The 26,582-nt window shown below is 43.3% G+C and overlaps 1 protein-coding gene and 1 pseudogene across 1 annotated transcript in view; one reads left to right on the top strand and one right to left on the bottom strand.

Annotated features, from left to right (window-relative positions):
* Positions 1-397: 397 nt before the first annotated feature.
* On the top strand, positions 398-689 carry LOC112304707 (protein S100-A10-like; annotated as a pseudogene).
* A 4,070-nt stretch (positions 690-4,759) lies between these two features.
* Positions 4,760-26,582, bottom strand: part of OTOA (otoancorin) — a 77,576-nt gene continuing 55,753 nt past the window's right edge. Inside the window, exons 24-28 of the mRNA XM_045195454.2 lie at positions 20,108-20,250; positions 19,755-19,891; positions 19,172-19,269; positions 8,730-8,922; positions 4,760-5,275 (exon numbers count right to left, since the gene is read on the bottom strand). Of these exons, the coding sequence (XP_045051389.2) occupies positions 5,205-5,275; positions 8,730-8,922; positions 19,172-19,269; positions 19,755-19,891; positions 20,108-20,250 (642 nt within the window). The 3' untranslated portion in view covers positions 4,760-5,204. The remainder of the gene's footprint in view (positions 5,276-8,729; positions 8,923-19,171; positions 19,270-19,754; positions 19,892-20,107; positions 20,251-26,582) is intronic.

Below are 26,582 nucleotides of genomic sequence, written 5' to 3'. Positions count from 1 at the left end.
TATACCACCTACAGGTGGCACAGAGGCACTCCTGTAGCTAACTGCTTACCAGCTGGTGTAAGAAACAGGAGGAAACCTGCCACCAACAATGAGCAGCATGGAGTGAGGATAAAGCCTCTCCCCATGTCTAAGATACAGGGAAGGACCAGGAGACAAAATCTTAAGATAAATCTCCTACCATAATGTTCCTCAAACTGAATTGATACAAGGACCCCTTTTCAAGGAGGCAATGGGGTGGGAAGCCAGACAATATTGTAAAGAATGTAAGACAGAACTCAGAAGAGTTCCAGGAGCCACAGTCACTCTTTCTAAGAATCCCTGGTGCTGGGGGAGGAGAGCTGCAGAGGGTAAAGGTCCAGAAAGATCTTGCCATGCCTCTGGTCAAGACCTCACCAAAATGCCATCTCAAATGGAACATGTCATAGAAACCATGATGTTCACATTTCACAAATTTTCTGGAGTAAAGGCTACTTAACAAAGAAGGACCTGAGAGTAACCATAGGAAAAGAGTTCCCTGGACTTTTGGAAAATCAAAAAGACCTCTGGCCATGAACAAAACAATGAAGGACCTGGACCAGCGCTGAGACAGCAGAGAGGGCTTCCAGAGCTTCTTTTTGCCAACTGCTGCACTCACCATCACATGCAATGCCTATGTTGTAGTACAGAAGGAGCAGAAGGGAAGGAATTAGGCGGCACTGAGCCTACTTCTCGCGACTTCATAAGAGTTTCCCCAATGGGTCGTTTAAGGAATCTGTGCCCTGGAGCTTCCCTGTGTAAGGATTTCATGAGCAGATTCGGATCCTTAGAAAATGTACAAATAACATCCCAGTCCCATTTGACAATAAAAAGAAAAACCAATTAGAGCTACATAAGCTTTTGATTTTTAGATTGCTTGTACCCTCTTGCCCTCAAAAAACAAATTTCTCTTTTAGTTCCTAATTTGGTGTGGGGGAAGGCAAAGATCCTATGTGAGTTCTACCTCATCCACTTTCATTCCATTCAGAACCATGAGACAAAGCCCTATGGTGTCCACAAGGCCTTGCCTGATCTGGCCCCCACCATCATAACCTCTCCAGCCTCATCTCCTGCCTCTCCCCACCTTACTCCCACTGCTTTGTCCCAGCCACCTGCCACTCTGCCAATCTGTAAACACCCTAACCTTTAACTCTGCCTCTGGGATTTTGCACTTGTTTGTCCTTCTGCCTGAGATGATGATGATAGGCATACATATAGATTAGATGGATACATAGATGATAGACAGATGATAGATAGATAGATGATAGATAGATAGATAGATAGATAGATAGATAGATAGATAGATAGACAGACAGATAGATAGATGATAGACGAAATAGATGGGATAGATGTAGATACACATGAACCACTCCCTGCCTCCCTCAAATCTTTGCTCAGTCATCCTTTTTTCTGTGAGGCTTCCCTTGATTACTTGATTTTTATTTAAAACTTGTTCTCTGCCCTCCTCACCACCACCACCACCTGAAGCTCCCAGTTCCTCCCTCCACATTTATTTTATCACACTCTGATGTGTGTGTGTGTGTGTGTGTGTGTATTACCTGCTTCCCCCAGTGTCCAGCAGAACTCGAGCTCCATGAGGGCAGGGCTGTGTACTCTGTATCCATAGTGCTTAACACAGGGCTGGTAGAAGTAGGTTCTCAATAAGTTTTTGTTAAGTGAATATATTCTGATATTTCCCCCAGCTCCCCTGGAGCTGAAGTTTCCCAGCATTTGCCTGATCAAAGATCCTACTGACTTCAATTTAGTGCAAAGATGGAAGTGGCTTCACTCCTATATCGAACAAATATGGAACAAACACCAACCACGACCCAGACTAATGGGGACTGCTGAGCAGTAGAAGCATGGCAGTGAACCTGACATACAAGGCACCTGCCCACAGCTGCTTATATTCTGATGGGGATACATGCTGGTGAGTTGCCATGTCCATTCTTCTAATCTCAAATCTTTCATGGTGTGACAGGTCCTGGAGCTGGACTGGACACCAGTGGGAATCAGAGCCTCAGGCTTCCTGTCTCAAGACCTCAGGGAAGACCATAGAGAAGTACAGAAGGGAGTGGGGTTTCCGTGGGCCCAGTATTGCAGGGAGCAGATGAAGATGCACTAGACCCCCAAGGGAGGGTAGTTCAGTCACTTCAAAGGGGCTTCCAGCTTCCAGGTGTGCAAAGGAGATGACCATGTACCTGGGGGAGAGCGATGGCTGTTTCCAGGATGTTCTCTCCTGAGGATAAGCTGATATGCCTACTACATGTGCGAAACCCTTCTGGGAAACTTCCAGCCCCCATCACTCCAGGCTGTGTCTGGAGTGGTCCTGAAGATGAGGGTTCAGCAAAATGACCTAGGGGTCCTTTTTGAGGGTGTTTGTTTATTGAGGGCTGGGGTAATATTCAAGATAACCAGCATGGCACAGGTCCTGAGCAATCAGAACCATGGCCAGCACCCTGTAACCTGCATGTAAGTAACTGTGATCTCTGCATCCATCCAGCTGGGGAAATGTAGAAGATGGACTCTGGGAATCCAACAGCAGGGTTGACATTGAAAGTCACCTGCCAGCATGGCCCACTGCTTTCCAGTGTGCAAAGGACTGCACATTTCAACCTGAGACCGTGGGGTCCTGCAGGGCACAAGCTAGATTTGTCTTCTTGCCTGAGGCCATCACCACTTACATGTGCTGTGAGGCAGCTGCCTCCTGCCAGAAGAAGAGGTGAAGGGATTTATACAATCTCTGACCTAACTTATTAGAGAAGTTAAAGGAGGCAGCACAGTGCGAGATTAAAAAAAAAAAAGTCAGCATTCAAATTCCACTGTCTGACAGGCCTTCCACAAGAGTCCCTTAATCTCTCAGTCTCAGTCCCCTCACTTAGAACATGGGAATCATAGCAGCACCCACCTGGCAGGGTCGTGATGATGATGACGTGAGCTAATGGCATAGGTAAAGCCCTCAGAACAGTGCTGGAGGCAGAGCTGGCCCTCCAAAACAGGTGCCATGGTCATCATCCAGGATGGGAGGGACAATCCAGGAAACAATCAAAAACACATGAGGGGATGGGAAGGTGAGACCCAAAATTACATGACATTGGCAGCATGAAGTCTGCCTCAAAGAAGAGTTGTTTTTGTCATTGCCAGGATAATCCAAAGGAATGGGATAATCAGAGGGAATATTGAGTGAGATTGAGGGCCTTTCTGATCAAAACGAGCACAGACACATTCCCACCCAGCATCCCTCTCCAAGCAACTGGCCCGGCCCAGCTAAATCGGTGGCTGGTGCGATTTGTAACAAGATAAACAACTGGCTGGAGAAGCAACATTAGCACCACTTTCCCGCCAATGAAAGAAAACCAAATCATAGCCTAAATGACATTGTTGTCCACAGTAATGGTTCACAGACTCACAAGGAAAGCATTCCAGGGACCCACATACGGGAGGATAAGGTATGGTGATAAGATTTGTTGTAGAAGAAAAATTAAAAGACTGTCCCAGGTTCAGCTCCGCCACACTGTGAAAAAAGTCCAGCCTCAATTTTCATCAAGCCCAGAACAAAAGCCAGTGTCCAGAAATTCTGCGCTATTGGTTCAGCCCAGTTCAGCCTCTGTTCCCATTGGCTAGCCTAGTCTGTTCCTGGCTGCGCTCCAGTAGACGCTGTGTTGCTGTCTCCAGGCTCATGCTAGACTGAAAGGCCTCCACTGTTGCCATCGTGGCTCCCACTGCACATGCCTCAAAGCGGAAGCACCACCCCCTGCGCCATCTAGGCTTCTAAGGGGCAGAAGGCCAGCAGAGGAATTTCCCCTCCTCCTTCCCTCAACTATTTGGTAGCAGGCCAGCAGTTCCCCAGGGAGATTGGGAAGCTCCTCATTTCTCCCTACACCAGGGAGGGTCAGGTGTTAATACCCTTGACAGGGCAATGGTGTGATCCCCTAGGCAGTGTGTGAAGTTGAAGCTTCCCAGTTTATTAGGCTTCCTAATGTCTGATTCCCTTTGCTCCCTTCCTTTATTAATATCTAGCTACCCACACTAACAATACTTGCAAGGCCACACCTTCCAAACCCCAGTCTTTTCATTTCTTGTCATAACCACCTGTGACATATGAGAAAATGCCAGTCTCTATAACACCTACCTATGCTACTTTTAAAAATCCACCCACCTCTTAGGGAACACTGGAGAGTTCGGAAACTCACGCAGGTTTTCTTCTTACCTCCAGTCATGTGCAGGAGGAGAACCCAGGATGCCTAACTTGCTACCTATGGAATGCTGTGAAACAACTTTGATGGCTGTCTTTAAGACGGCACAACACATGGGAGGTGGCAAAGTACCACTGCTATTGCCCCTTCCTGAGATTTGCTTCCCTGAGCCAAAAGCCAAGAGTGTCCTGCAAATTTCCAGAAGTAACTCTATACCAGCCTCCAAAAGGATTGGGCCAATGGGCTGTGTCTGCTCTGCTGTGACATAATCACATGGGTGACTAACTTCCACAATGCATTTTCTTTTATTTCAACCCATCCCCCAAACCCAGAGCAACTTGAAACAGAGTCACCATGTCCACCAAAAAAGGAATTTTTGGAAAGTGTCAGCTGACTCCTGGTGAAATGGAAGGAACCTAGAAAATGTATTTAAAAATTGATTTAACGTTGAGCCATGTTAAATGTTTTAATTCCCAAGCAATGAAATGCCCACCAGAACATCAATTAGTCCCAGAAATCAGGCAGGAATATTGGCTTCCTGTGAGGAATTCATTTATTTCAGCTCTGCTAAATGTCCAAGAAGAAATCCAATGTAGCCTGTAGCTCTGAGGAAGGGAAATTAAGGCAGAGTAGAAACCATCGGTAGAAACCTGGCTAAAGTGATGCTTTTGCCTGAACCCATTGCTCTGGCCTCTCTCTGAAGAAAGGGCCATAACTTGTATGCAAGGTCCTCATGCTGTTGACAGAACTGCCCACCCCCCTTGCTGAACAGCTTCTGTCTCCAGGCTGGAAAATGAGAGAGGCTGAAATGGGGCAGAGGATGTGTCTCAGCTGAGTGCACAAGGCAGCTTAAGAACTTGCAAGATCATTGTTAGTAATTTTTCTTCTTTTTCGTGACTTTTCAGTTTCAAGGCCCTGGTCTCCTGGCCCTGGTCTCAGGTCAAGGTCTTGGGCCAGCAGCTTCGGCACTGGAGGGTGATGCGTGCTGGCCACTCACCGCATGAGCTGGGGCACTAGAACCAGCAACAGGCAGCCAGGCCAAAGACCCAGGGGAATGGAGACTCCTAAAAGGAAGCACAAGAAAGTACACAGGGGGTCTCTGCAGCCCATGAGGGTGGATACATGTTATCCAACTCCTGGTTGGCCCCCTCTGGAGCCACTCATTTGACCTGCCAAATCTTGCTTTGCTGTCTCTTAAGTGGGAGTGATGACCCCAAATAAGAGGTTGGGGTGGTGAGAATTAACTAAGAGTGTGGGAATCAGCAGTACCACAGCTGCCTTCATCAAATGAGTCACCTGGGGAGCTGGTTAAAATCAATTCCAGGATCCTGCCCTGCAGATTCAGATTCAGCAAGTCTGGGACAGGCCCAGGAATCTGAATGTTAAGCATCAATCTCAGGTGATTCAGATTATAAAGCACGTTTAGGAAACAGGAGATTAAAGGCCTGGCGCACAGAAGGGTCCACCCACTGTCAGCCTGCTTGGGCCTGAGGGATGAATGAAGAAAGTCATCTAGGATTGTGCCTGGCTGAGGACTTACAGGAACACCTTTTAAAGGTGCCCTAGCCACTTTCTGACCCTAGTGGTTTAAGGGAAAATTGGCACTGCCCCTCTGCCTCTCTACCAGGGATGTGGCAATATCCCATACTATTACAAATGCACAAACCCTCTGCTCTGTCTATCCCACTTGAAGAGTTTATCCTGCAGAAAACTTGAACAGATGCAAAGTACACAAGGTCATTCGCTGCCATGTTCTTTGTAACAGTAAAAAACAAACAAACAAAAACAGAAACAGTGATGTGTCTGTCTACAGAGATCTAGTTAAATAAAGTTATGACAGCCAGAAAACCAGCAATAGCACAGCTCTATGTACAAACATGGAACAGTCTCCAACATTCTCCTTACATTGTTAGGTAAAAAATGCAAGACCTAGACCGAAGTATATAATAAGCTTCTGTCAAAATGCAGAGATAATCTAGAAACATACACAGAATATCTCTGGGCAAATGTACAAGAAGCTGGTAACACAGGTTGCCTCTGGGGAAGGGGCAACCACATACTAGGTGACTTGGGGGTAGGAGACAGAGGGAGACGTCACTGCATCCCTTTTCAGACCTTACATGTTGTGAACCATGTATATTATCTATTGTGTGTATTATACACACAAAACACTACAACATTTAAAAATAATTTCCAAATATATACACATTATATTTTAATGAAGATATTTGGGGGGGGATTTGTATGTGTGTGTTTTATCCTCACCAGAGGACATTTTTTTCATTGCTTTTAGAGAGAGAGGAAGGAAAAAAGAGAAACATTTATGCAAGAGAGAAGCACTGACAGGTTGCCTCCTATATACGCCCAGGCCAGGGAACAAAACCCCAACCTCGGGATGTGCCCTGAGTGGAAATTTAATCTGCAACCCTTATGTTACAGGTTGATGCTCTAACCAACTAAACCACACCAGATAAGGCTAATGAAAATTTTAAAAAATAATCACAGTAAGTCAAAAGGCATGGCTCCTGTTTATAAGTACCACCTCTGGCCACTGGCAGCAGCAGAAATTGGGAATCCTCTAATTTGCCACCTCAAACTGAAGGGTAGTGTGGACAAAAAGGGGCCACATACTAAACCTGACAAGCTCAAGGGAGGCCTGCGTGGTGGGTTTACAAACTCAGAGACCAAAGTAACCACATGGAATGGTCTGAAATTAAAACCTCCTAATTAAAAGCAGTTCAAGACAAATAGTCGTGTCCTAGGCTATTATCTTCCTTGAAAAAGGTCAATCTTTACCTTAACTGAGCCTGTCTATTGTCTTTTTGCATCTAGGATAACATACTTTTGGAATATCTAAGTAATTTCTTTTTTCTAGGCCCCTCAAAGCACAACCATCACACCCAAAGAGACCACAAAATACCTCATTGTTATTATTATTATGTTGATCGTTAACTGTTAACTATCCTATAACCACAAGTGTAAAAAAAAAATGTATGTGTCACCCTGGCAGGTGTGGCTCAGCTGGTTGGAGCAGTCTCCTGTAACCAAAAGGTTGCAGGTTCGATTCCAGGTGAGGGCCCATGCTTATGTTGCAGGTCTGATCCTTGGTCCGGGTATGTACAATCCCCGGTCCAGACATGTCGGGAAAGTGGCTGATTGATGCTTTTCTCTCTCCCTTACTCTCTCTCTAAAAACAATGAAAAAAAAATGTCCTTGGGTGAGGATAAAAAAAATTAAAAGAAGTAGGTGTCTATCTGTTTCAGTTTTTATCCAGTCTCAGAGATTTCCCCACTTTGCTTTCTCCTGCCTCCCTAATCTACCACCAATGAATTTCATGTAACCCACTTATATCTTCTCCTTTGATTCTGAAGATAAGGTGCAAAACTGCTGTTCTCTGGAGCATTTTCTCAACCCATTGAAATATTGCTTCCCAACAGTTGTCATCAGTTTGGCTCAAATAAACTCATAAAAGTTCTCTACGGGTTTGAACATTTCTTACGTTAGCACTGTTAAAGGTATAGTGGAGGTTTAAGTGCCAAGTTCTGTTTGTTCTCTGAGTATTTGCTCACATTGTTCCCCCTACCTTGGACACCCTCCTGTGTCCTCTGGGACACCTAGCTGAGTCCATCTTCTCCCCACCTTGGGTGGGGCTTAGACATCACTGTCTTTGGGAGATTTCCCAGACCACTGCCAGTGCCCCCTGAGCCTAGGTCAGCTGCAGCTCCCATGTCCCCTAAGTGCTGTGTTCTCATCACAGCACCTGCCATACTGCCTCCTGGTCACCTGGATATGTATTCTCCCCTTGCCCTCATACTCAGTGAGGATGGAAGACAATTGTGGTTTGTTCACAACTGTCTCCCCACATCTTAGCCCGAAGATGCTGCTCACTAAAGACAGAAGGAATCACAAAGAAGTGGGAGAGTGAGGGAAAAGGAGGGGAGGAGTAAGAAAGGCAAGGAGGAAAAAGGGGCAGGAAAAGCACATATCCCTATTCCCCTCTTAGCTCCACTCTTAGTCATCTTACTTCCCTGGCTTCTTTCCTTCCCTGCTCTTACCAGCTATGAAATCACCTTGTTCATTCACAAGACAGCTGGACCTGTCTTGCTCACCTCTCTGTTCCCAGCCCCTACAGCAGGCTTGGCACATAGTAGTTGTCTAATATATATTGGTTGGATTTATTAATTAACACTGCATAGTGAGAAGAAAGGAGGAGGCAAAAAAGAATCAGTGAAATGAATTTAGTCCTGAGAGACTGATTCAATAGGTTCTGGGTGGGGCCTGCAAAACTGGAGGTTTTTAAAAGTGCCCCCAGATGACTTTTAAGTGCAGCCGGAGTTGAGAGTCATTTATACATGCTTAGTAAAGACTTTGGATTTTTCTCTGAAGACAGAATTCCACTGACTGTCAGAGACCCCAGCTTAATCTTAGAAACCTTCCTGCACCGGCCCAGCAAGGCAGACCAACAGATAGGAATGCAGGATGGGGTACGGTGGATAGGCAGGGGGTTGTCTTGCTCACCTGGAGAATGGGAGGAGGGGGTCCAGGTGGGGCTGGCGCTGGGGGGCGCATCCAGCCAAAAACGCATCTTGGCACCATCTAACGCCCACTGGAGGCTCTGCAGTTGCGGCACGCTGAGCTGGCCACGCTGGGTCGCTGTCACAGCTGCGGCGTTCTGGGGACCCAGGGCGGCAATCTGATCCTCTGAGAGTTCCTGCAGGGGCAAGGGGGCAGCGCCGTCATGTACCATTTTATGCTCATTTTTATAGTTTCTCCTTAAAAATCAGATCATATTTTGGTATTTTCGCTACCGAAATAAATTTACTTTTAAAATGGAAATTTCCAAAAGTGAAAACCAGGTTGACTTGCCATCAGTAACCATTAAAAACAAGCCAAAAGAAATTAAAACAACAGGGCTGACAGGTGTGGCTCAGCGGGTTGAGCGTCCTCCTACAAACAGAAAGCTCTTGGTTAGGTCCTGGTCAGGGCACATGCCTGGGTTGCAGGCCAGGTTCCCATTTGGGGGCCTGAGAGACAACCTATCTTGAGGTTTCTCTCCTTTCATTGTTGTTTCTCTCTTTCTCCCTCCCTTCCCCTCTCTCTAAAAATAAATAAATAAAATCTTTAAAAAAATGAAAGCATTATAGAATTCTAGCTAGATTTATTCGCTAACAACAGCTGAACCTGAGGCCTTTAAAAAAAGTGAGGGGATTTAAATGTGTTAGAGAGGTGTTGAAGACATTTTAGCTCCAAATTGAGACATTGAGACTTCCTCCTTAAGCAATCAGTATTAAAGGAGAGTGGAAAAGAGAGCCTGTGACTTCTCACTGTGAGTTAATGTTGCTCAGTGCAGTGCACAGTGCCTCCTCAATGCTTCTGATGTGGAGGAGAAAATGCAAGCTTAGAGGCCACGGATCTGAATCTGTGTTCCAGCTCTGCTACATCCAAGTGACACGATATTGGGCAAGCTACATAACCTGTCTGGGCTTTTGGATGAGATGTGGGATGGCACAGAGGACTCATCTCCTATGCATATTCTGATGTTTTGGTATGAGTGCCAGAGCACCATGAATCCTCGGAGGAGGGAGAGTGTGGGATCTATTAGTGATGTCTGCCCTGGACACTGGAAGTGGGAAATTGGTGCACACGGTGTCTTTGAGGACCCTAAACAAGAGGCTTCTGGAATCGCTTCAGTCAGAGGATTTGGTGACTAATTCCAGTGGGTCTGGAATGAGATGGGATGGCAGAATTCTGCATTTGTGGGAAGGCCTCTAAAGTCATCTGGCTTGTTTTCTAAGGGCCCAAAAGATTCTGAGAAAGGGGGTCAGAATCTATCACCGCTTCCTCTTCTCCTTCACCCTCTTTCCTGCCTAAGGAGATGTGTTCCTGGATGCATACAGACTCTTTCCTGCCCCCTCCAGGACACAGCTCAAGCTCCTCCTGAATGTGGCAATGAGGCCTCTGTGCCCTGGACCCTGCCCATCTCTCCAGCCACTTCCCCCAGCACTCTTCACTCAGGAGAATGACCAGCTAGCTATGTGTGCCACACACCTGAGCCAGCACTCCTGCCATACTCTTCCTTCTGCCTGGGCAGTGTTCCTCCCTCTCCACCTCACCTGCAAGATTCAGCATCACCTCCTTTCTTTCACTGTACCCCACCCCACATGCATAGTGTTCTGCTGGCTTCCACCTTACATCTACTATTAACTGAGTCTATAATAAAAATTATCTATTTTTCTAATGTTGCTGACTAGAGATTCAATCTGACCCACAAGCCAGATTGAATCTCTAGGCCTACTGCACTATGTTTTAAAAAGCAAATTCAGGATAGGGGCAGGAAGATGGCGGCAAGATAAGTGGGAGCCGAGTCCACTTCCCCTCGGCACCAGTGAAACGCCTAGCTGATCTGAGGAACAGAGCGAACATCCAACGGTATTCCAGAGTATATGAAAATCAAAGACCAAAGATAGAGGACATTGAAAGATCAGACAGCAAGAAGAGTGCTTAAGGACAATAAGGTCCCTGGGACCAGCACAGGGACCAGGGAGGGCAGGATGCTTGGGAGAGAGCCAGGCTAGGCTGTGTGAAAGGCCAGGTGCTTGTTTGGACCAGGGGGGCTTGAATAGGAGGAATTTCTCGAACAGAAAAAGAGAAAATAGAGGCACTCAGCGGCTAGTTAGGGAACTCTCCACAGCAGCCGTCGCCTCTAGGGCCCCTACCCCTTCAGCCCCTGGACTGTGAACACAGGATAAACAGCCCCAGCACATACCTGAAGTCAGGTTGGCATGCACCCAGATGAGCGGACTGGGAGCCCACAACTGAAACTGGGGTGGGCACATACCCTCATGGGCAGCCCAGCTGCCTGGGCTCACAGGCCCAAAGTGCCCAAGTGGGCTAGTACCCAAATCAGTGGCCTGGGGCCCACACCTGAAACCCCGGGTGGGCACGTACCCTGATCAGTGGCTGGCTGCCCCTGCACACATACCCAAAGCCGGGGATCGGTTCGCAACCCCATCAACAGCCTGGATGCTTGCAGGCAACCACAACTGAAGCACCAGTTCTGAACAACTCCCACCTAGCCCTTGCACACAGAGCCCTGCAGGGCCTACTCGCTCTCTAGGAGGAAGACAGAATGCCTAGCAGAGGGGAGCTGCAGGGCTAGGGGAGACTACAGTCCCTGGAAAGACTTAACCCATTAGGGGGCTGAACTACCCTGAAGGAACACCGAGATCCCCTAGCATCTAAGACAGCAAAGAGCACAAAGGTGAAGTGTGGGTTGCCCCTGATTGGTGCACCTCAGGGACAGCACAACTGGTGAATTAAAGGCCTAGGGGGGAGCAAAAGGACCCTGAGGAACTGGACTGGAGGCTGAAAACAGTGAAGAGTGTGGCTCAGGAAGGGAGAAAAGTGACACCAATCCCTCCAACCACCTGCTCCCGTTTCACAGACAGAAAGACCAGCAGAATTAACCTGAACGATTTAAAGCCAGCAGAAGACTTTTTTTTTCCTTTTCTCTCTCTCTCTTTTTTTTCTCCTTTCCCCCTAAATTCCTTCTTCCTTTCTGTCCTTCTTTCTTTTTTTATTCCTTCTTCCTCCCATCCCTTACTTTTTACTCCTTCTTCTGCCTTCTTTTACTTATTTTTTTAATTTTTGTTAAAATTCCTTCTTCTTATCTTTCCTCCGATCTTTTTTATTCCTCCTTCCTTCCATTCCTTTTCTATTCTCTTTTTCCTTTCTTCCCTTCTCCTTTTTTTTCCTTCTTTCTCCTATACCCACAGGTGAGACAATAAAACCTGGAGCTCTGAAAAGACCAGATTTAGACCCTGTTAGACCCATAAACGTCAGCTCAAGACGAGTGAGCTCAGGAGATTAATGAGATGGCACCACTGCATCCCACTAGCACTCTACCATAGAGTTCATACCATAAACTAGGGAGTCAGAACAGATCAATTTAAGAAGCAGAGGATAACAAGAAGAGTCTCACAAACAATGGGAAGACAAAGAAACAATCCCCAAATGAAAGGAAAGGAGGAAGCCTCAGAAAGGATGCTAAATGAAATAGAGGCAAGTCAACTATCAGATACTGAGTTCAAAGCAATGGTTATCAGGAAGCTCACTCAGCTCACACAGAACTACCAGAAACTACAGGGAAACTACAATGAATTCACTGCAAACTATATCAACATGAAAAAGGAAATAGAAACTATCAACAAGGGCCAAGAGGAAATGAAGAATACAATTTCTGAACTGAAGAACACAGTAAAAGGAATGAAAAGCAGACTTGATGAAGCAGAGGATCTGATCAGCGAGCTGGAGGACAAAGTAGAAAAAAACACCCAGAAAGAGCAAGAAAAGAAAAAGAGGCTCTGAAAGAATGAAGAGGGATTAAGAGAAATGTAGAACAATATGAAACATGAAAATAGCCATACAATAGGGATACCAGAATGAGAAGAATGAGAGCAAGGGATAGAAAACCTGTTTGAAAAAGTAGTGATGGAAAATTTCCCTAATATGATGAGAGAAAACATCACACAAATCCAGGAAACACAGAGAGTCCCAAGCAAGAGGAACACAAAGAGACCCACTGCAAGACACATCATAATTAAAATGGCAAAATTCCAAGACAAAGAGAGGATCTTAAAGGCAGCTAGGGAGAAACAGGAAGTAACATACAAGGGAGCCCCAATAAGGTTAGCAACTGACTTCGCAATGGAAATGCTCCAAGCCAGAAGACAATGGCAAAAGATATTCCAAGTAATGAGAACCAGAGGCCAGCAACCAAGACTACTTTACCCAGCAAGGGTCTCAATCAAGATAGAAGGCCAAATAAAGAGTTTCCCAGACAAAAGAAGTCTAAAAGAATACACCTCCACCAAACTAGCTCTGCAAAAGATGCTAAAGGGGAGGCTTTAAGGAAAGGAAGGAAAAGAGAAAAAGAGAGGAACACAAGTATGAAAAAATGGCAATGAATACCTACCTATCGATAATAACCTTAAATGTAAATGGCTTAAATGCTCCAATCAAAAGACATCGAATGGCTGAATGGATAAGAAAGCATGACACACACATATGCTGCCAACAAGAGACCCACCTCAGGACAAAAGACCTACACAGACTGAATGTGAAGGGATGGAAACAAATTTTCCAAGCAAACAGACAGGGAAAAAAAGCAGGGGTAGCAATACTCATATCAGACAAAATAGACTTCCAAAGAAGGGCCATAAAGAGAGACCCAGAAGGTCACTTCATAATACTCAAAGGAAGAAGCCACCAAGAAGACATAAACATTGTAAATATACATGCACCCAACATAGGAGCACCCAAATACATACAGAAAATCTTGGAGGACTTCAAGAAAGATATTGACAGCAACACAATTATAGTAGGGGACTTTAACACCCCACTGTCAAAAATGGACAGGTCTTCCAAACAAAATATCAAGAAGGATATTCTGTCACTTAACAATACCCTAGATGAAATGGACTTAACTGGTATATAGAGAGCTTTTCATCCCAAAGAAGCAAAATACACATTCTTTTCAAGTATACATGGAACATTTTCAAAGATAGACCACATGATAGGACACAAAGCAAGCCTCAACAAATTCAAGAAAATTGAAATCATATCAAGCATTTTCTATGACCACAAGGGATTGAAACTAGAAACCAACCCCAAAGGAAAAAACCCAAAACACTCAAAATCATGGAGACTGAATAGCATGCTATTAAACAATGAATGGGTCAAGAACGAGATTAGTGAAGAAATCAAAAACTCTCTGGAAACAAATGAAAACGAACTAACAACAACCCAAAACCTATGGGACACATCAAAGGCAGTCCTGAGAGGGAAGTTCATAGCAATACAGGCCTACCTTAAAAAGACAGGAACAGTTCAAACAAACAACCTAACCCTACGCCTACAAGAACTGGAGGAAAAACAACAAAGACAGCCAAGAGCAAGTAGAAGAAAGGAAATAACCAAGATCAGAGCAGAGTTAAATGACATAGGGACTAAAAGCACAATTCTAAGATCAATGAATCCAGGAGCTGGTTTTTTGAAAAGATAAACAAAATCGACAAGCCTTTAAGTAGGCTCATCCAGGAAAAAGGAGAGAGGATCCAAATAAACACAATTAGAAATGAAAGAGGAGAGATTACAACTGATACCACAGAAATACAAAGGATTGTAAGAAATTACTACAAGGAATTGTATGCCAAGAAATTTGAAAACCTAGGTTAAATGGACACATTTCTAGGAAAATATAATCTTCCAAAACTGAATGAAGAAGCAGAAAACCTGAACAGACCAATAACAGCAGACGAAATTGCAGCAGTAATTAAAAAGCTTCTGACACACAAAAGCCCTGGACCAGACAGTTTCACAGGAGAATTCTACAAAGCATTTAAGGAAGAGCTAACCCCTATCCTTCACAGACTATTCAAACAATCCAAACTGATGGAAGACTCCCAAAATCTTTTTATGAAGCTAGCATCATCCTAATCCCAAAGCCAGATAAAAACACAATGAAGAAAGAAAACTTCAGGCCAATATCGCTGATGAACATAGACGCTAAAATTCTCAACAAAATATTGGAAAACAGCATCCAGCTATACATTAAAAAGATCATCCACCATGACCAAGTGGGATTCATCCCAGGGATGCAAGGATGGTACAATATTCACAAATCAATAAACATAATACATCACATCAACAACAGCAAAGACAAAAATCACAGGATCATATCAATAGATGTGGAAAAAGCATTTGATAAGATACAGCACCCATTTCTGATAAAAACACTCAGCAAAGTGGGAATAGAGGGAGCATTCCTCAACATCATAAAGGCCATATATGAGAGACCTACAGCCAACATCATACTCAATGGACAAAAACTTAGAGCTTTTCCATTAAGATCAGGAACAAGACAAGGATGCCCTCTCTCACCACTCCTATTCAACATAGTATTGGAAGTCCTAGCCACAGCAATCAGACAAGAAAAAGAAATAAAAGGCATCCAAATTGGAACGGAGGAAGTGAAACTATCACTGTTTGCAGATGACATGATAGTGTACATGGAAAATCCTATAGACTCCACCAAAAAACTACTCAACCTAATAAATGAATTTGGCAAAACAGCTGGATACAAAGTCAATACTCAGAAATCAAAGGCATTCCTGTACACCAACAACGAAACTGCAGAAACAGAAATCAGGAAAAAAATCCCATTCGATATAGCAACAAGAAAAATAAAGTACCTAGGAATAAACCTAACCAAGGAGGTAAAAGACCTGTACTCAGAAAACTACACAACACTGAAGAAAGAAATTAAGGAAGACACAAACAAATGGAAGCATGTACCATGCTCATGGATTGGAAGAATGAACATCATCAAAATGGCCATACTACCCAAAGCAATTTATAGATACAATGCAATCCCTATTAGAGTACTCATGACATATTTCACAGATATAGAACAAACATTTCAGAAATTCATATGGAACCATAAATGACCCCGAATAGCTGCAGCAATTTTGAGAAAGAAAAACAAAGCAGGTGGGATCACAATACCTGATATCAAACTGTATTACAAGGCCACTGTCATCAAAACAGCCTGGTACTGGCATAAAAACAGGCACATAGACCAATGGAACAGGACAGAGAGCCCAGAAATAAACTCAAGTCTTTATGGTCAATTAATATTTGACAAAGGAGGCAGGGGCATAAAATGGAGCAAAAATAGCCTCTTCAACAAATGGTGTTGGGAGATCTGGACAGCTACATGCAAAAAAATGAAACTCGATCACCAACTTATGCCATACACAAAAATAAATTCAAGATGGATAAAAGACTTAAATATAAGTCGTAACACCATAAAAGTCCTAGGGGAAAACATTGGCAGGAAAATCGCAGACATTCCACGCAGCAACATCTTCACAGACACGTCCCCTAAAGCAAGGGACATAAAGGAAAGAATAAACAAATGGGACCTCATCAAAATAAAAAGCTTCTCCATGGCTAAAGAAAACAGTATTAAAATAAAAAGAGAACCAATTGTAATGGAAAACATATTTGCCAATGATATCTTAGACAAGGTCCTGATCTCCAAAATATATAAAGAACTCACAAGACTGAACTCCAGGAAGACAAACGACCCAGTTAAAAAATGGGCAAAGGACTTGAACAGACACTTCTCCAAGGAAGACATACAGACGGCCCAGAGACATATGAAAAGATGCTCAGCATCACTAGCCATCAGAGAGATGCAAATTAAAACCACAATGAGGTACCATCTCACACCAGTCAGAGTGGCCGACATAAACAAATCAACAAACAAATGTTGGAGAGGATGTGGAGAAAAGGGAACCCTAGTACATTGTTGGTGGGAATGCAGACTGGTGAGGCCACTGTGGAAAACAGCATGGAATTTCCTCAGAAAACTAAAAATGAACTGCCCTTTGTCCCAGCAATTCCACTGCTGGGATTATGCCCCAAGAACCCTGAAACACCAATCCAAAAGAACCTATGCATCCCAATGTTCATAGCAGCACAATTTACAATAGCCAAGTACTGGAAACAACCTAAGTGCCCATCAGCAAATGAGTGGATCCAAAAACAATGGTATATTTACACAATGGAATTCTATGCAGCAGAGAGAAAGAAGGAGCTTATACCCTTTGCAACAGCATGGATGGAACTGGAGCGCTAAGAGAAAGCTAACTGGAGAACATTATGCTAAGTGAAATAAGCCAGGCAGTGAGGGACAAATACCATATGATCTCACCTTTAAGTGGAACATAATCAACAGAAGAAAAAAGCAAACAAAATATAACCAGAGGCATTGAAGTTAAGAACAATCTAACAATAGCTGGGGCGGGGGGGAGGACAGTGGGAAGAGGGGATTACAGGAACTACTATAAAGGACACATGGACAAAACCAAGGGGGAGGGTGGAGGTGGGGGAGGGAGGTGGGTTCACCTGGGGTGAGGTGGAGGGATGGGGAGAAAAGGCATACAACTGTATGTGAATAACAATAAAAAATTTGTTTAAAAAAGCAAATTCAAAGTTGTTGCCAACATTTAATTAGCAGATTTCACAGTGAAAATGGAGACTTCTGACTTTTTTAAATATTTTATTGATTTATTTTTAGAGAGAGGAAGAGGAGGAGAAAGAGAGGGAGCAAAATATCAATGTGTGGTTGACTCTCACGCACCCCCAATTGGGGACCTGGCATGTGTCCTGACTGGGAATCGAATAAGCGACCCTATAGTTCGCAGGCCTGTGGTCAATCCACTGAGCCACACAAGCTAAGGCTTCTTCTTCTTTAATAAAAAAAAAAAAAAGGAAAAAAAGGAAGATCCAACAACCCTGGGCCCTCATTGTCACATTATACTAATGTGCCAGAGATGAGAAGTAGCCCTGGCGGGGGTTCAGTTAATTGAAACGTCATCCTGTATACCTAAGGGTTGTAGGTTGGATCCCCAGTTGGGGCACATAGGGGCGGCAACCAATTGATTTTTCACAAATTGATCTCTCTCTCTACTCCCCCCACTCCACTTCGACTTTCTCTAAAATCAATAAACATATCCTCGGGTGAGGATTAAAAAAGAAAAATAAATAGAGAAGTAGCCTCCCCACCTAGACAGGACTCTCCAGTTTACTTCTACCCCTACTCAGCTCACTGCACTCCTTTAATTTATCTTCCAGGCCCCTGAAGACACTGTTAGATCCCTTCCCCAGTGCATGCCCAGGTGCACCTAACCTTCAGCCTACCGCAATGTAGGTGGTCAATAGGAATTTCTGGAATAAATGCTGGAGCAAGGAAGCAGCCACAAACTGCACTGCAAGCAAGACCATAAGAAAGTGTTCAGCAATGTGCCAGCATTCAGAACCAAGCTGCCTGTCCCACAGAGCTCCCCACAGGGGAAGCTCAATGGCCTTCAGGACCATTTATTCTTCAAAGTAACTACTGTGCTGGGAGCTGTCCTGGGTATTTAAATGGTTCAGGATCTGCTGTATGTCTTGAAATAAATCAATGATGTGGCATCGTGGGAGTCTGTCTAAGCTCATTAGTGTGTCTTATCCAGTTATGGGGGACATAATGTGTTCCCAACTTATCCAGCAAGAAAGTACACCAGGGTCAGTCCCCATCAGAGCAGGCTGTCCCGGACAAATACTTCCCTAATTGTGCACATGGATGGGAAGCAAGGACCTCTGACTAGATACCCTGCTTCCTTAACTTCAGTTGATCCAATTCCACCCTCTCAATTTTTTCCATAGTAGTTTGTTACCTGTCCTACTGTGGTTTTTAAAATACTTTTCTTTAAATCAATGCAAGTGTTTTTGCTGAAATATATTTTAAAAGGAAATATCCAGGTCTACAACCCCCCATCTGCAATTCTGAAGTCCAAAAAGAGTCTGCAAATGCAAAGTTTTTTCTAAAGTTTAAGACAAACTTATTTGGTAGCAAAACATGACCTGAACTGATGTGAGGCTATTTATATAGTCTGTATTTCAGTTAGTGAGACTTGTCACCAGTTTCTTAAAAGAAACATTAATGTGTTTGCTTATAGGAACTTCCCAAGACACAGCCATACTGTGCAGTCACATAGTGATCTTTCTAAAATCTAGAAAATCCTGAATTCTGAAATATAACTGTCCCCAAGGGTTTGGGATAAGGGAATATAAACTTGTCATACCATCATAAAAGAAATTAGTGCCACTCACTATAAAAAGAATGCAACCATAAAAATAAATACAATTAAAACATAAGTTAAAATTTTAAGAAAAACTTTAAAAATCCTGAAATTATCTTGTGACTTGTCCATTGTCAGCATATAGCTCTCCTCTGGCACTGTGAGCAAAAGCCCAGTTGTGTGCCTAGAATACAAGGCCTGCCATCTGCTTCTTGCTATGATATGAAATGGGGTCAAGCTCCAATTCTCCTTCAGGAACTGAGGACCTACTTTGAATATCTCATCAGGAAGGCATCTGATTGCTGATGGTTGGAAATATGGCATCAAATCCTTGTCAAGCACTTGGAGCTCTTCCTTAGTTAATCCAGCTGGGAAGACAAAGGAAACATGAGGGTTTAGTTCAAGCCAGTAGAACTCTACTTATTTTATTAATGATGCTGCAGAATGCACAGATCTGCATGTTTGAGGTGTGCATCATTCCTTACAGAAGGCCCTGAAAATCACACTGGGAACTGAGTTCCCTAATCAACTCAGAAAAAATGTGGGTCATATTAGCCCTGATTGGTCTCCTATAATAAAATGTATACCCAAAAGATACATTTTCATATCAGGTACAAACCAATTTAGGAGCCAATTCAATCACATTCTAAATCACTTTCACATGCACAAAACCACCAAGAGAGTTTATTCAAATGGCAGATTTGCAATCCCACCATCTGCAACTTCATGTGCTGAAATCTAGGTTTTACTGTAACTATACAGATGTTTGCTTCACACAACCAAGGATTTTTTTTCCTGTTCCCAGATTTAGCATCAGAAAAAGAGAGAAAGGCATGTTCAAGGTGCCTCTTACCTGCAATGGTTCCAAGTTCCTGCAAGACAGAGCCAGACCATTCTGTGGGATCCCCAAACACAACTTCTGCCTTCTTCTTGAACTCTGCCAAGACATGGGTGCTGCAGAGGAGGTTCCCGATTCTGGCCACAACCACCCTGGTTAAGAAGTAGGGATATAGTGTGAGCCTGGAAGACTCTCTAGCCAAAAATGGTGTGCAGAAGTTAGGTCAGCTCAGCATCAAAGAAAGATCCAGCCAAGCCCACTCCCTATTTTAGATCAGAAGGTAGCCAAGCATCAGAAGCAGAGGACATCTTGATGAAGAAACAACCCACAAATCAGTTTGCCATTTTGCACACTAGTGTTTTGGTTACCTGAATTCTGAGATCTTTATATGTGAGATTTCAGTGATATTCATGTCACATAGGGTTGCACCAAGTCCTACCAAGTGGAAGCTCTTCAGATCCTGGATGCGATAGCCTGAATCCTCCAGGAATCCTTGCAGGATGGATTTAGCCTGCGAAAATAAGGAAGGTTAGGAGATGAACTATCTAAGGATGATTGAGACCACAAAGCCTGAGGGGATAATTCAGCAGCCTCCTAACTGATCCCCTATCCCACTCCTCCACACACACTCCCCATTCCAAACCACAGTAGCCACTGCATTCAGGCTAATCTCCCTGAATCTGTGCTCTGATCACAGAGGTGTCTTTAGACAGTGAAGTTCTTGTAGCCTTCACCAACATTAAAGGAAGAGTGTCTTATGTCTATGTCAGCTGGTTCATTTCCTTCAGTACTCATGATCTTCAGACAGCTCGGACAGTTAAGTTCTTCTGTATCAAGATTCAGGCTTTTCCAACATCTGTTTCCACAACTTTCTGACAGAACCATGTAATCTTCTGCCTTTGTGCCTTTGCTTAAATCTGTCATTCCATTTGAAATGCCATTTCTTCATTCTTACTGTTAAAATTCAACCATCCTTTTATTTTGTAGGTTCAAGTCCAATGTCACCTTCTTCATTAAGTCTTTCCTGACTATCTCAGCCAGAATAAATTTTTCTTTCTTTAAAATCCTACAGAAAAGTTTTGGACTTCCAGCCAAGATGGAGGTGTACGTATATACACTGTGCCTCCTCACACAACCAAAAGAAGGACAACAACAAATTTAAAAACAATAAACAACTAGACCTGACAGAAAATCAAACCATATGGAAGTCCAACAACCAACGAGTTAAAGAAGAAACATTCACCCAGACTGGTGGGAGGGGTGGAGATGGGCAGCTGGGCAGAGAGGACTCCTAGCAAGGCAGTGGCTGGAGGACCAGGGGGTCACACATTTGCATGTGAATACCCAGGAGGAACAACTGGGGAGTGAGACAGACCATGCAACCCAGGGTTCCAGTGTGAGGAAAAAAAGCCTCAAAACCTCTACTGAAAAAAACCTGTGGGAGTTCAGGCAGCAGGAAAAACTCCCAGCCTCACAGGAAAGTTCATTGGAGAGACCCACAGGGTTCTAGAATGTACACAAAACCACCCACCCTGGAATCAGCACCAGAGGGGCCCAATTTGCTTGTGAGTAGTGGCAGAAGTGACTGAAAGCCAGCCGCTAAGTGAGCTGCACTGTTATCTCTCGGACCACTCCCTTGCACACAGTGCCATAATGCAGCACGGTGTGTTGCCCCACCCTGGCGAATACCTAAGGCTCTGGCCCTTACTATGTAACAGGAGCACCAAGACAAAAAAAATGGCCCAAATGAAAGAATAGATCAAAGCTCCAGAAAAAATACAACTAAGCAATGAAGAGAAAGCCAACCTATCAGATGCACAGTTCAAAACACTGGTAATCAGGATGCTCACAGAATTGGTTGAGTATGGTCACAAAATAGAGGAAAAAGTGAAGGCTATGAAAAGTCAAATAAAGAACAGTGCACAGGGAAGAAAACCAGAACTCCAATGAATGGTTTGGACCAGAAGGAAGAAATAAACATTCAGCCAGAACAGAATGAAGAAACAAGAATTCAGAAAAACAAGGAGAGGCTTAGGAACCTCCAGGACTACTTTAAATGTTCTAACATCTGAATCATAGGGGTGTCAGAAAGAGAAGAGGAAGAGCAAGAAATGGAAAACTTATTTGAACAAATAATGAAGGAGAACTTCCCCAAGCTGGTGAAAGAAATAGACTTCCAGGAAGTCTAGGAAGCTCAGAGGGTCATAAAGAAGTTAGACCCAAGGAGGAACACACCAAGGCACATTATAATTACATTAGCCAAGATTTAAGATAAGGAAAGAATCTGAAAGGCAGCAAGGGAAAAGGAGATGGTTGCCTACAAAGAAGTTCCCAGAAGACTATCAGCTGATTTCTCGAAAGAAACCTTGCAGGAAAGAAGGGACTGGAAAGAAGTATTTGAAGTCATGAAAGGCAAGGACCTACATCCAAGATTACCGTATCCAGCAAAGCTATCATTTAGAATGGAAGGGCAGATAAAGTGCTTCTCAGATAAGGTCAAGTTAAAGGAGTTCATCATCACCAAGCCCTTGTTATATGAAATGTTAAAGGGATTTATATAAGAAAAAGAAGGTCAAAAATATGAACAGTAAAATGACAACAAACTCACAACTATCAACAGCTGAACTAAAAAAAAACCCCAAAAACTAAGCAAACAAGTAGAACAGGAATAGAATCACAGAAATGGAGATCACATGGAGGGATCTCAGCAGGGAATGGGAGTAGAGGAATAGGGGAAAGGCACAGGGAATAAGAAGCATAAATGTAGGTAGAAAGTAGACAGGGGGAGGTTAAGAATAGTATGGGAAATGGAGAAACCAAAGAACTTATATGTATGACCCATGGACATGAACTAAGGGATGAGGGATGCGGGTGGTAGAGGGTGTGCAGGGTGGAGGGGAAATGGGATAATAGCATAATCAATAAAATATATTTTAAAAAGATCCTATAGAAATATGTTTGCCCCTTACTCTTCCATTCCAGAGAACAGTACATCAAATGCTTTGGTGCTGAAAACCACAAAGGATCTCTTCAATGAATTTTCATATAAGGGGGCTGATGTGTAGGACTCCTGAAATTGTAGCATGGTGGCCATTCATTATTCATAACTTTCCTGGAGAGCATTCTCAGTTCCAAGGGTGATTCTATGGCCCGGTCCTGACCAATCAAGTCATCTCTTAGCCTGACTGCAGTAATTGGTCCTAGACTGCGCATGTAATCCCAGTCAAAACCTACTAGGGCTTTAGCTGGAATACTTGGGAGAGCCAAGCCTTCTTTACTCTGGACTGGACCTGGGAAGGATAAACACCTGAATCTGCTAGAACTCACCACATGGAAAGAGCTTGCATCAGAATAAAGCCAACAAAATGAAAGCTGGGTCAAAAATGATGGGAGACAGAGTCCCACCATTTGTTGAAGACCCTGGATCTAGCCACACCTGAACTCTACACTTGAACTTTTTAGCTATGGGAATCAATAAATTCCTTTTCTTGCTCAAGAAAAGCCACTTTGAGTTGGGTGTTCTGCTACTTGTAACTAAATGAGCCCTGTTGTATTTGATCTGCTTATGTTGCACCTGAGGAAGGATCCAAGTCAATCCATTGGAGATGAGCTGTATGATAAAGTCTGGCTCCCTCAGTGATTATGAGGGCAGGTGCAAAAGATTACTAGAGGATAAGAGCTCACAAGGCAAAGGTGGGAAGGAGACAGCCAAGGATGGTCATTTCTTGAATGAGAGTGAGGATCACAGGGACATAGTGAACTTCCCATCTTCCTTTGACATCAGCCCATCCCATCACCAAATAACATTATTACAGTGTTGAGAGAAAGTTTTGGCAAAGATTGTGATGTGTTAAAAAAAATTGAGATTATGTGGCAATGGGATTCTACTTTTCATGTGGCTGGTGCTTTCCCATTTCTCTAGTCTGTTTAAATGCTACCTCTTCAAAGATTGCCTGGATTCCCACATCTCAAGTAGCCCTCTTCCCTACTAGTTCCATGAGTACCTTGCCTACTTTATGCTTATCACACATCACAATTTAAATTTTTTTTCACCTTAGTCATTCACTTTCTTGTCTGTATCACCAAGTAGAATTCCCAAAGACACACAACATATCCAGCTAGTTCACTATTGTATCCTCAGCACCTAGCACAATGCCTGGCACACAGTAGAGTCAGTGAGTACTTTATGAATGAAGAATGAATGAACAGCTGCACGAGTCATCTATAAAAGTTGTAGGAGTACATGGAGGAGTGCAGGAGTACATGATAGGCAACATGTACTACTTTAAAATGGCATCAAATTGCTGCTTTCATATGCTAGATTTGCTTTGGGGAAATTTCCCATGTTTCTGCAAACCAGATTTATCAGTGTCTTCAGGAAGCTGTCCTCAATGATTACCAAGCTCACAGGTTCCACAGAGGAATTTCAGTAACACCACATTCAGACTTCAATGTTTTTGGCATTTAATATGCACTGAAAATAATAGCTAATAATACTGAATGCCTACTGTATGCCAGCACTTCAAATATACCACCCTATCTAATCATCACAACTACCATATGGAATATTAATATTATCCCCATTTCACAGATGAGGCAGCTGAGACACAAAGAGTTTAAGTAACAAAGCCAAGGCTACGTAGCTAGTAAGTAATGGTCCTAGGACTAAAACCCAGGCAGTCTGACTCCAGAGCCTGTGTTCTTAGCCAGTGAAGACACTCAAGTTGGAAAAAAGATGGAAATGAACTCTTTTTGTTAAGTCTTCACAGTCAGGTTTCACTAGTTGATTCATAGCAATATGTGCTCCCCCAAATATCAGGCATGCCCATTTTAAAATGAAAGTGCAAAAATACAATTCAAATAAAATTACTTTGAAGATGAGGTATTTTTTTCTTTACTTTTATTGTTGACACTATTACAGATGTCCCAATTTTCTGCCCCGCCCCCGCCTTGGTCCACCTCCATACAATCCCTGCCACCCTCCCTCTGGCCATCACCACAGTTGTCTGTGTCCATGGGTTATACAAGCATGTTCTTTGGCTAATTCCTTCACCTTCTTTCATCTAGTCCTCCCCATTCCCCTCTGACAGTTGTCAGTCTGTTTCATGTGTCCATGCTTCAGTTTCTATTTTGTTCAGCAGTTTATTTTGTTCAGCAGATTCCACATACAAGTGATATTATATGGTATTTATCTTTCTCTGACTGGTTTATTTCACTTAGCATAATACTCTCCAGATCCATCCATGCTGTCACAAAAGCTACGATTTCCTTCTTTTTTACGGCCGCATAGTATTCCATTGTGTAAATGTACCACAGCTTTTTTTATCCACTCATCTACTGATGGGCACTTGGGCTGTTTCCAGATCTTGACTATTACAAACAATGCTGCTATGAACATAGTGGTGCATATATTCTTTCAACTATATTCTCATGATATATTCCCAGAAGTGGAATTGCTGGGTCAAAAGGTAGTTCTATTTTTTATTTTTTGAGGAAACGCCATACTGTTTTCCACATGGCTACACTAATCTGTATTCCCACCACTGCATTCCCTTTTCTTCACATCCTCATCAGCACTGGTTGTTGATTTATTGATAGCAGCCACTGACAGGTATCAGGTGACATCTCATTGTGGTTTTAATTTGCATCTCTCTGATTGCTAATGATGTTAAGCATTCTTTCATATATCTTTGGGCCATCTGCATGTTCTCTTTAGAGAGGTGTCTGTTCAGGTCCTTTGCCCATTTTTTAACTGGACTGTTTGTCTTCCTAGTGTTAAATTGTCCTTGCCACTGGAACCTGGAAAATGCAAGCTCAGCCTGCCAGGTGACAACATATATTTAATTGAATGATTGGACCAGTGTATCCGTAATGACTCCAAGACAATTAATACTAACACTTTTAGGCAATAATAACCACTGAAAATGAATAACTGTAACTTTCAATCTCTCTGTTCATCCTGCTGGCTTCTAGAATAGGTTCTTTGTTTTTATACTGGTTTTTAAACTGAACTCTCTGTTAATGTAGTTCCACCAGGTCTATTAATCTAGAAACATACATTTAAAGGTTGGACTGGGAATTAAATTTGAGGAACTGAGTGCAAATGATGTATGCAAATGTTAGGTTTTCGTATCCTCTTCAAATATATTGACAAATCTCACTGACACCCACGGAAATTAAAAATGGTGCAAAAGGAAAGAGCTTCCAAGTTGGGTATGTTTTTTTGTTTTCTCCCAGACTGTGAATAGAATGGTTTTTAATATAGGAAATGTGATGTAGCACTTCTCAAACCAGTCAAACTCGGTATTAAAGCCCCAGGACTATAGAATGTCAGAGTGTAGAGCACCTCAGAGTTCTGGGTCTAACCTTACAAATGAGGAGACCCTTCAATTGCCAGGAAGAGGAAGTGTGATGATGATGGTGATGATGACAATGAAAACCACTAATTTTTATTGAATGCTACATATCAGGTATTGTTCAAAGTGTTTCACATGTATTAACTTTTTTTTAAAGATTTTATTTATTTAGAGAGTGGGGAAGGGAGGGAGAAAGAGAAGGAGAGAGACATCAATGTGTGGTTACCTCTCATGAACCCCTACTGGGAACCTGGCCCACAACCCAGGCATGTGCCCTGACTGGGAATTGAACCAGTGACCCCTTGGTTCACAGGCTGTCACTAAATCCACTGAGCCACACCAGCCAAGGCTGTATAAAGTTATTTAATCCTTGTGGCCAGTCCCTCCACATTGCCCAGCTCTAGGGGACACAACTCACACTGTGTCCAGTTCGAATGGTGCTGCTCGGAGGTACGTGGCATGGTGATCCTGAGTACACAAGTTCATG

The sequence above is a fragment of the Desmodus rotundus genome, chromosome 1, assembly GCF_022682495.2.
Source record: "Desmodus rotundus isolate HL8 chromosome 1, HLdesRot8A.1, whole genome shotgun sequence".
Classification (NCBI taxonomy): domain Eukaryota; kingdom Metazoa; phylum Chordata; class Mammalia; order Chiroptera; family Phyllostomidae; genus Desmodus; species Desmodus rotundus.
This window is presented reverse-complemented; position numbering and strand designations above follow the sequence as displayed.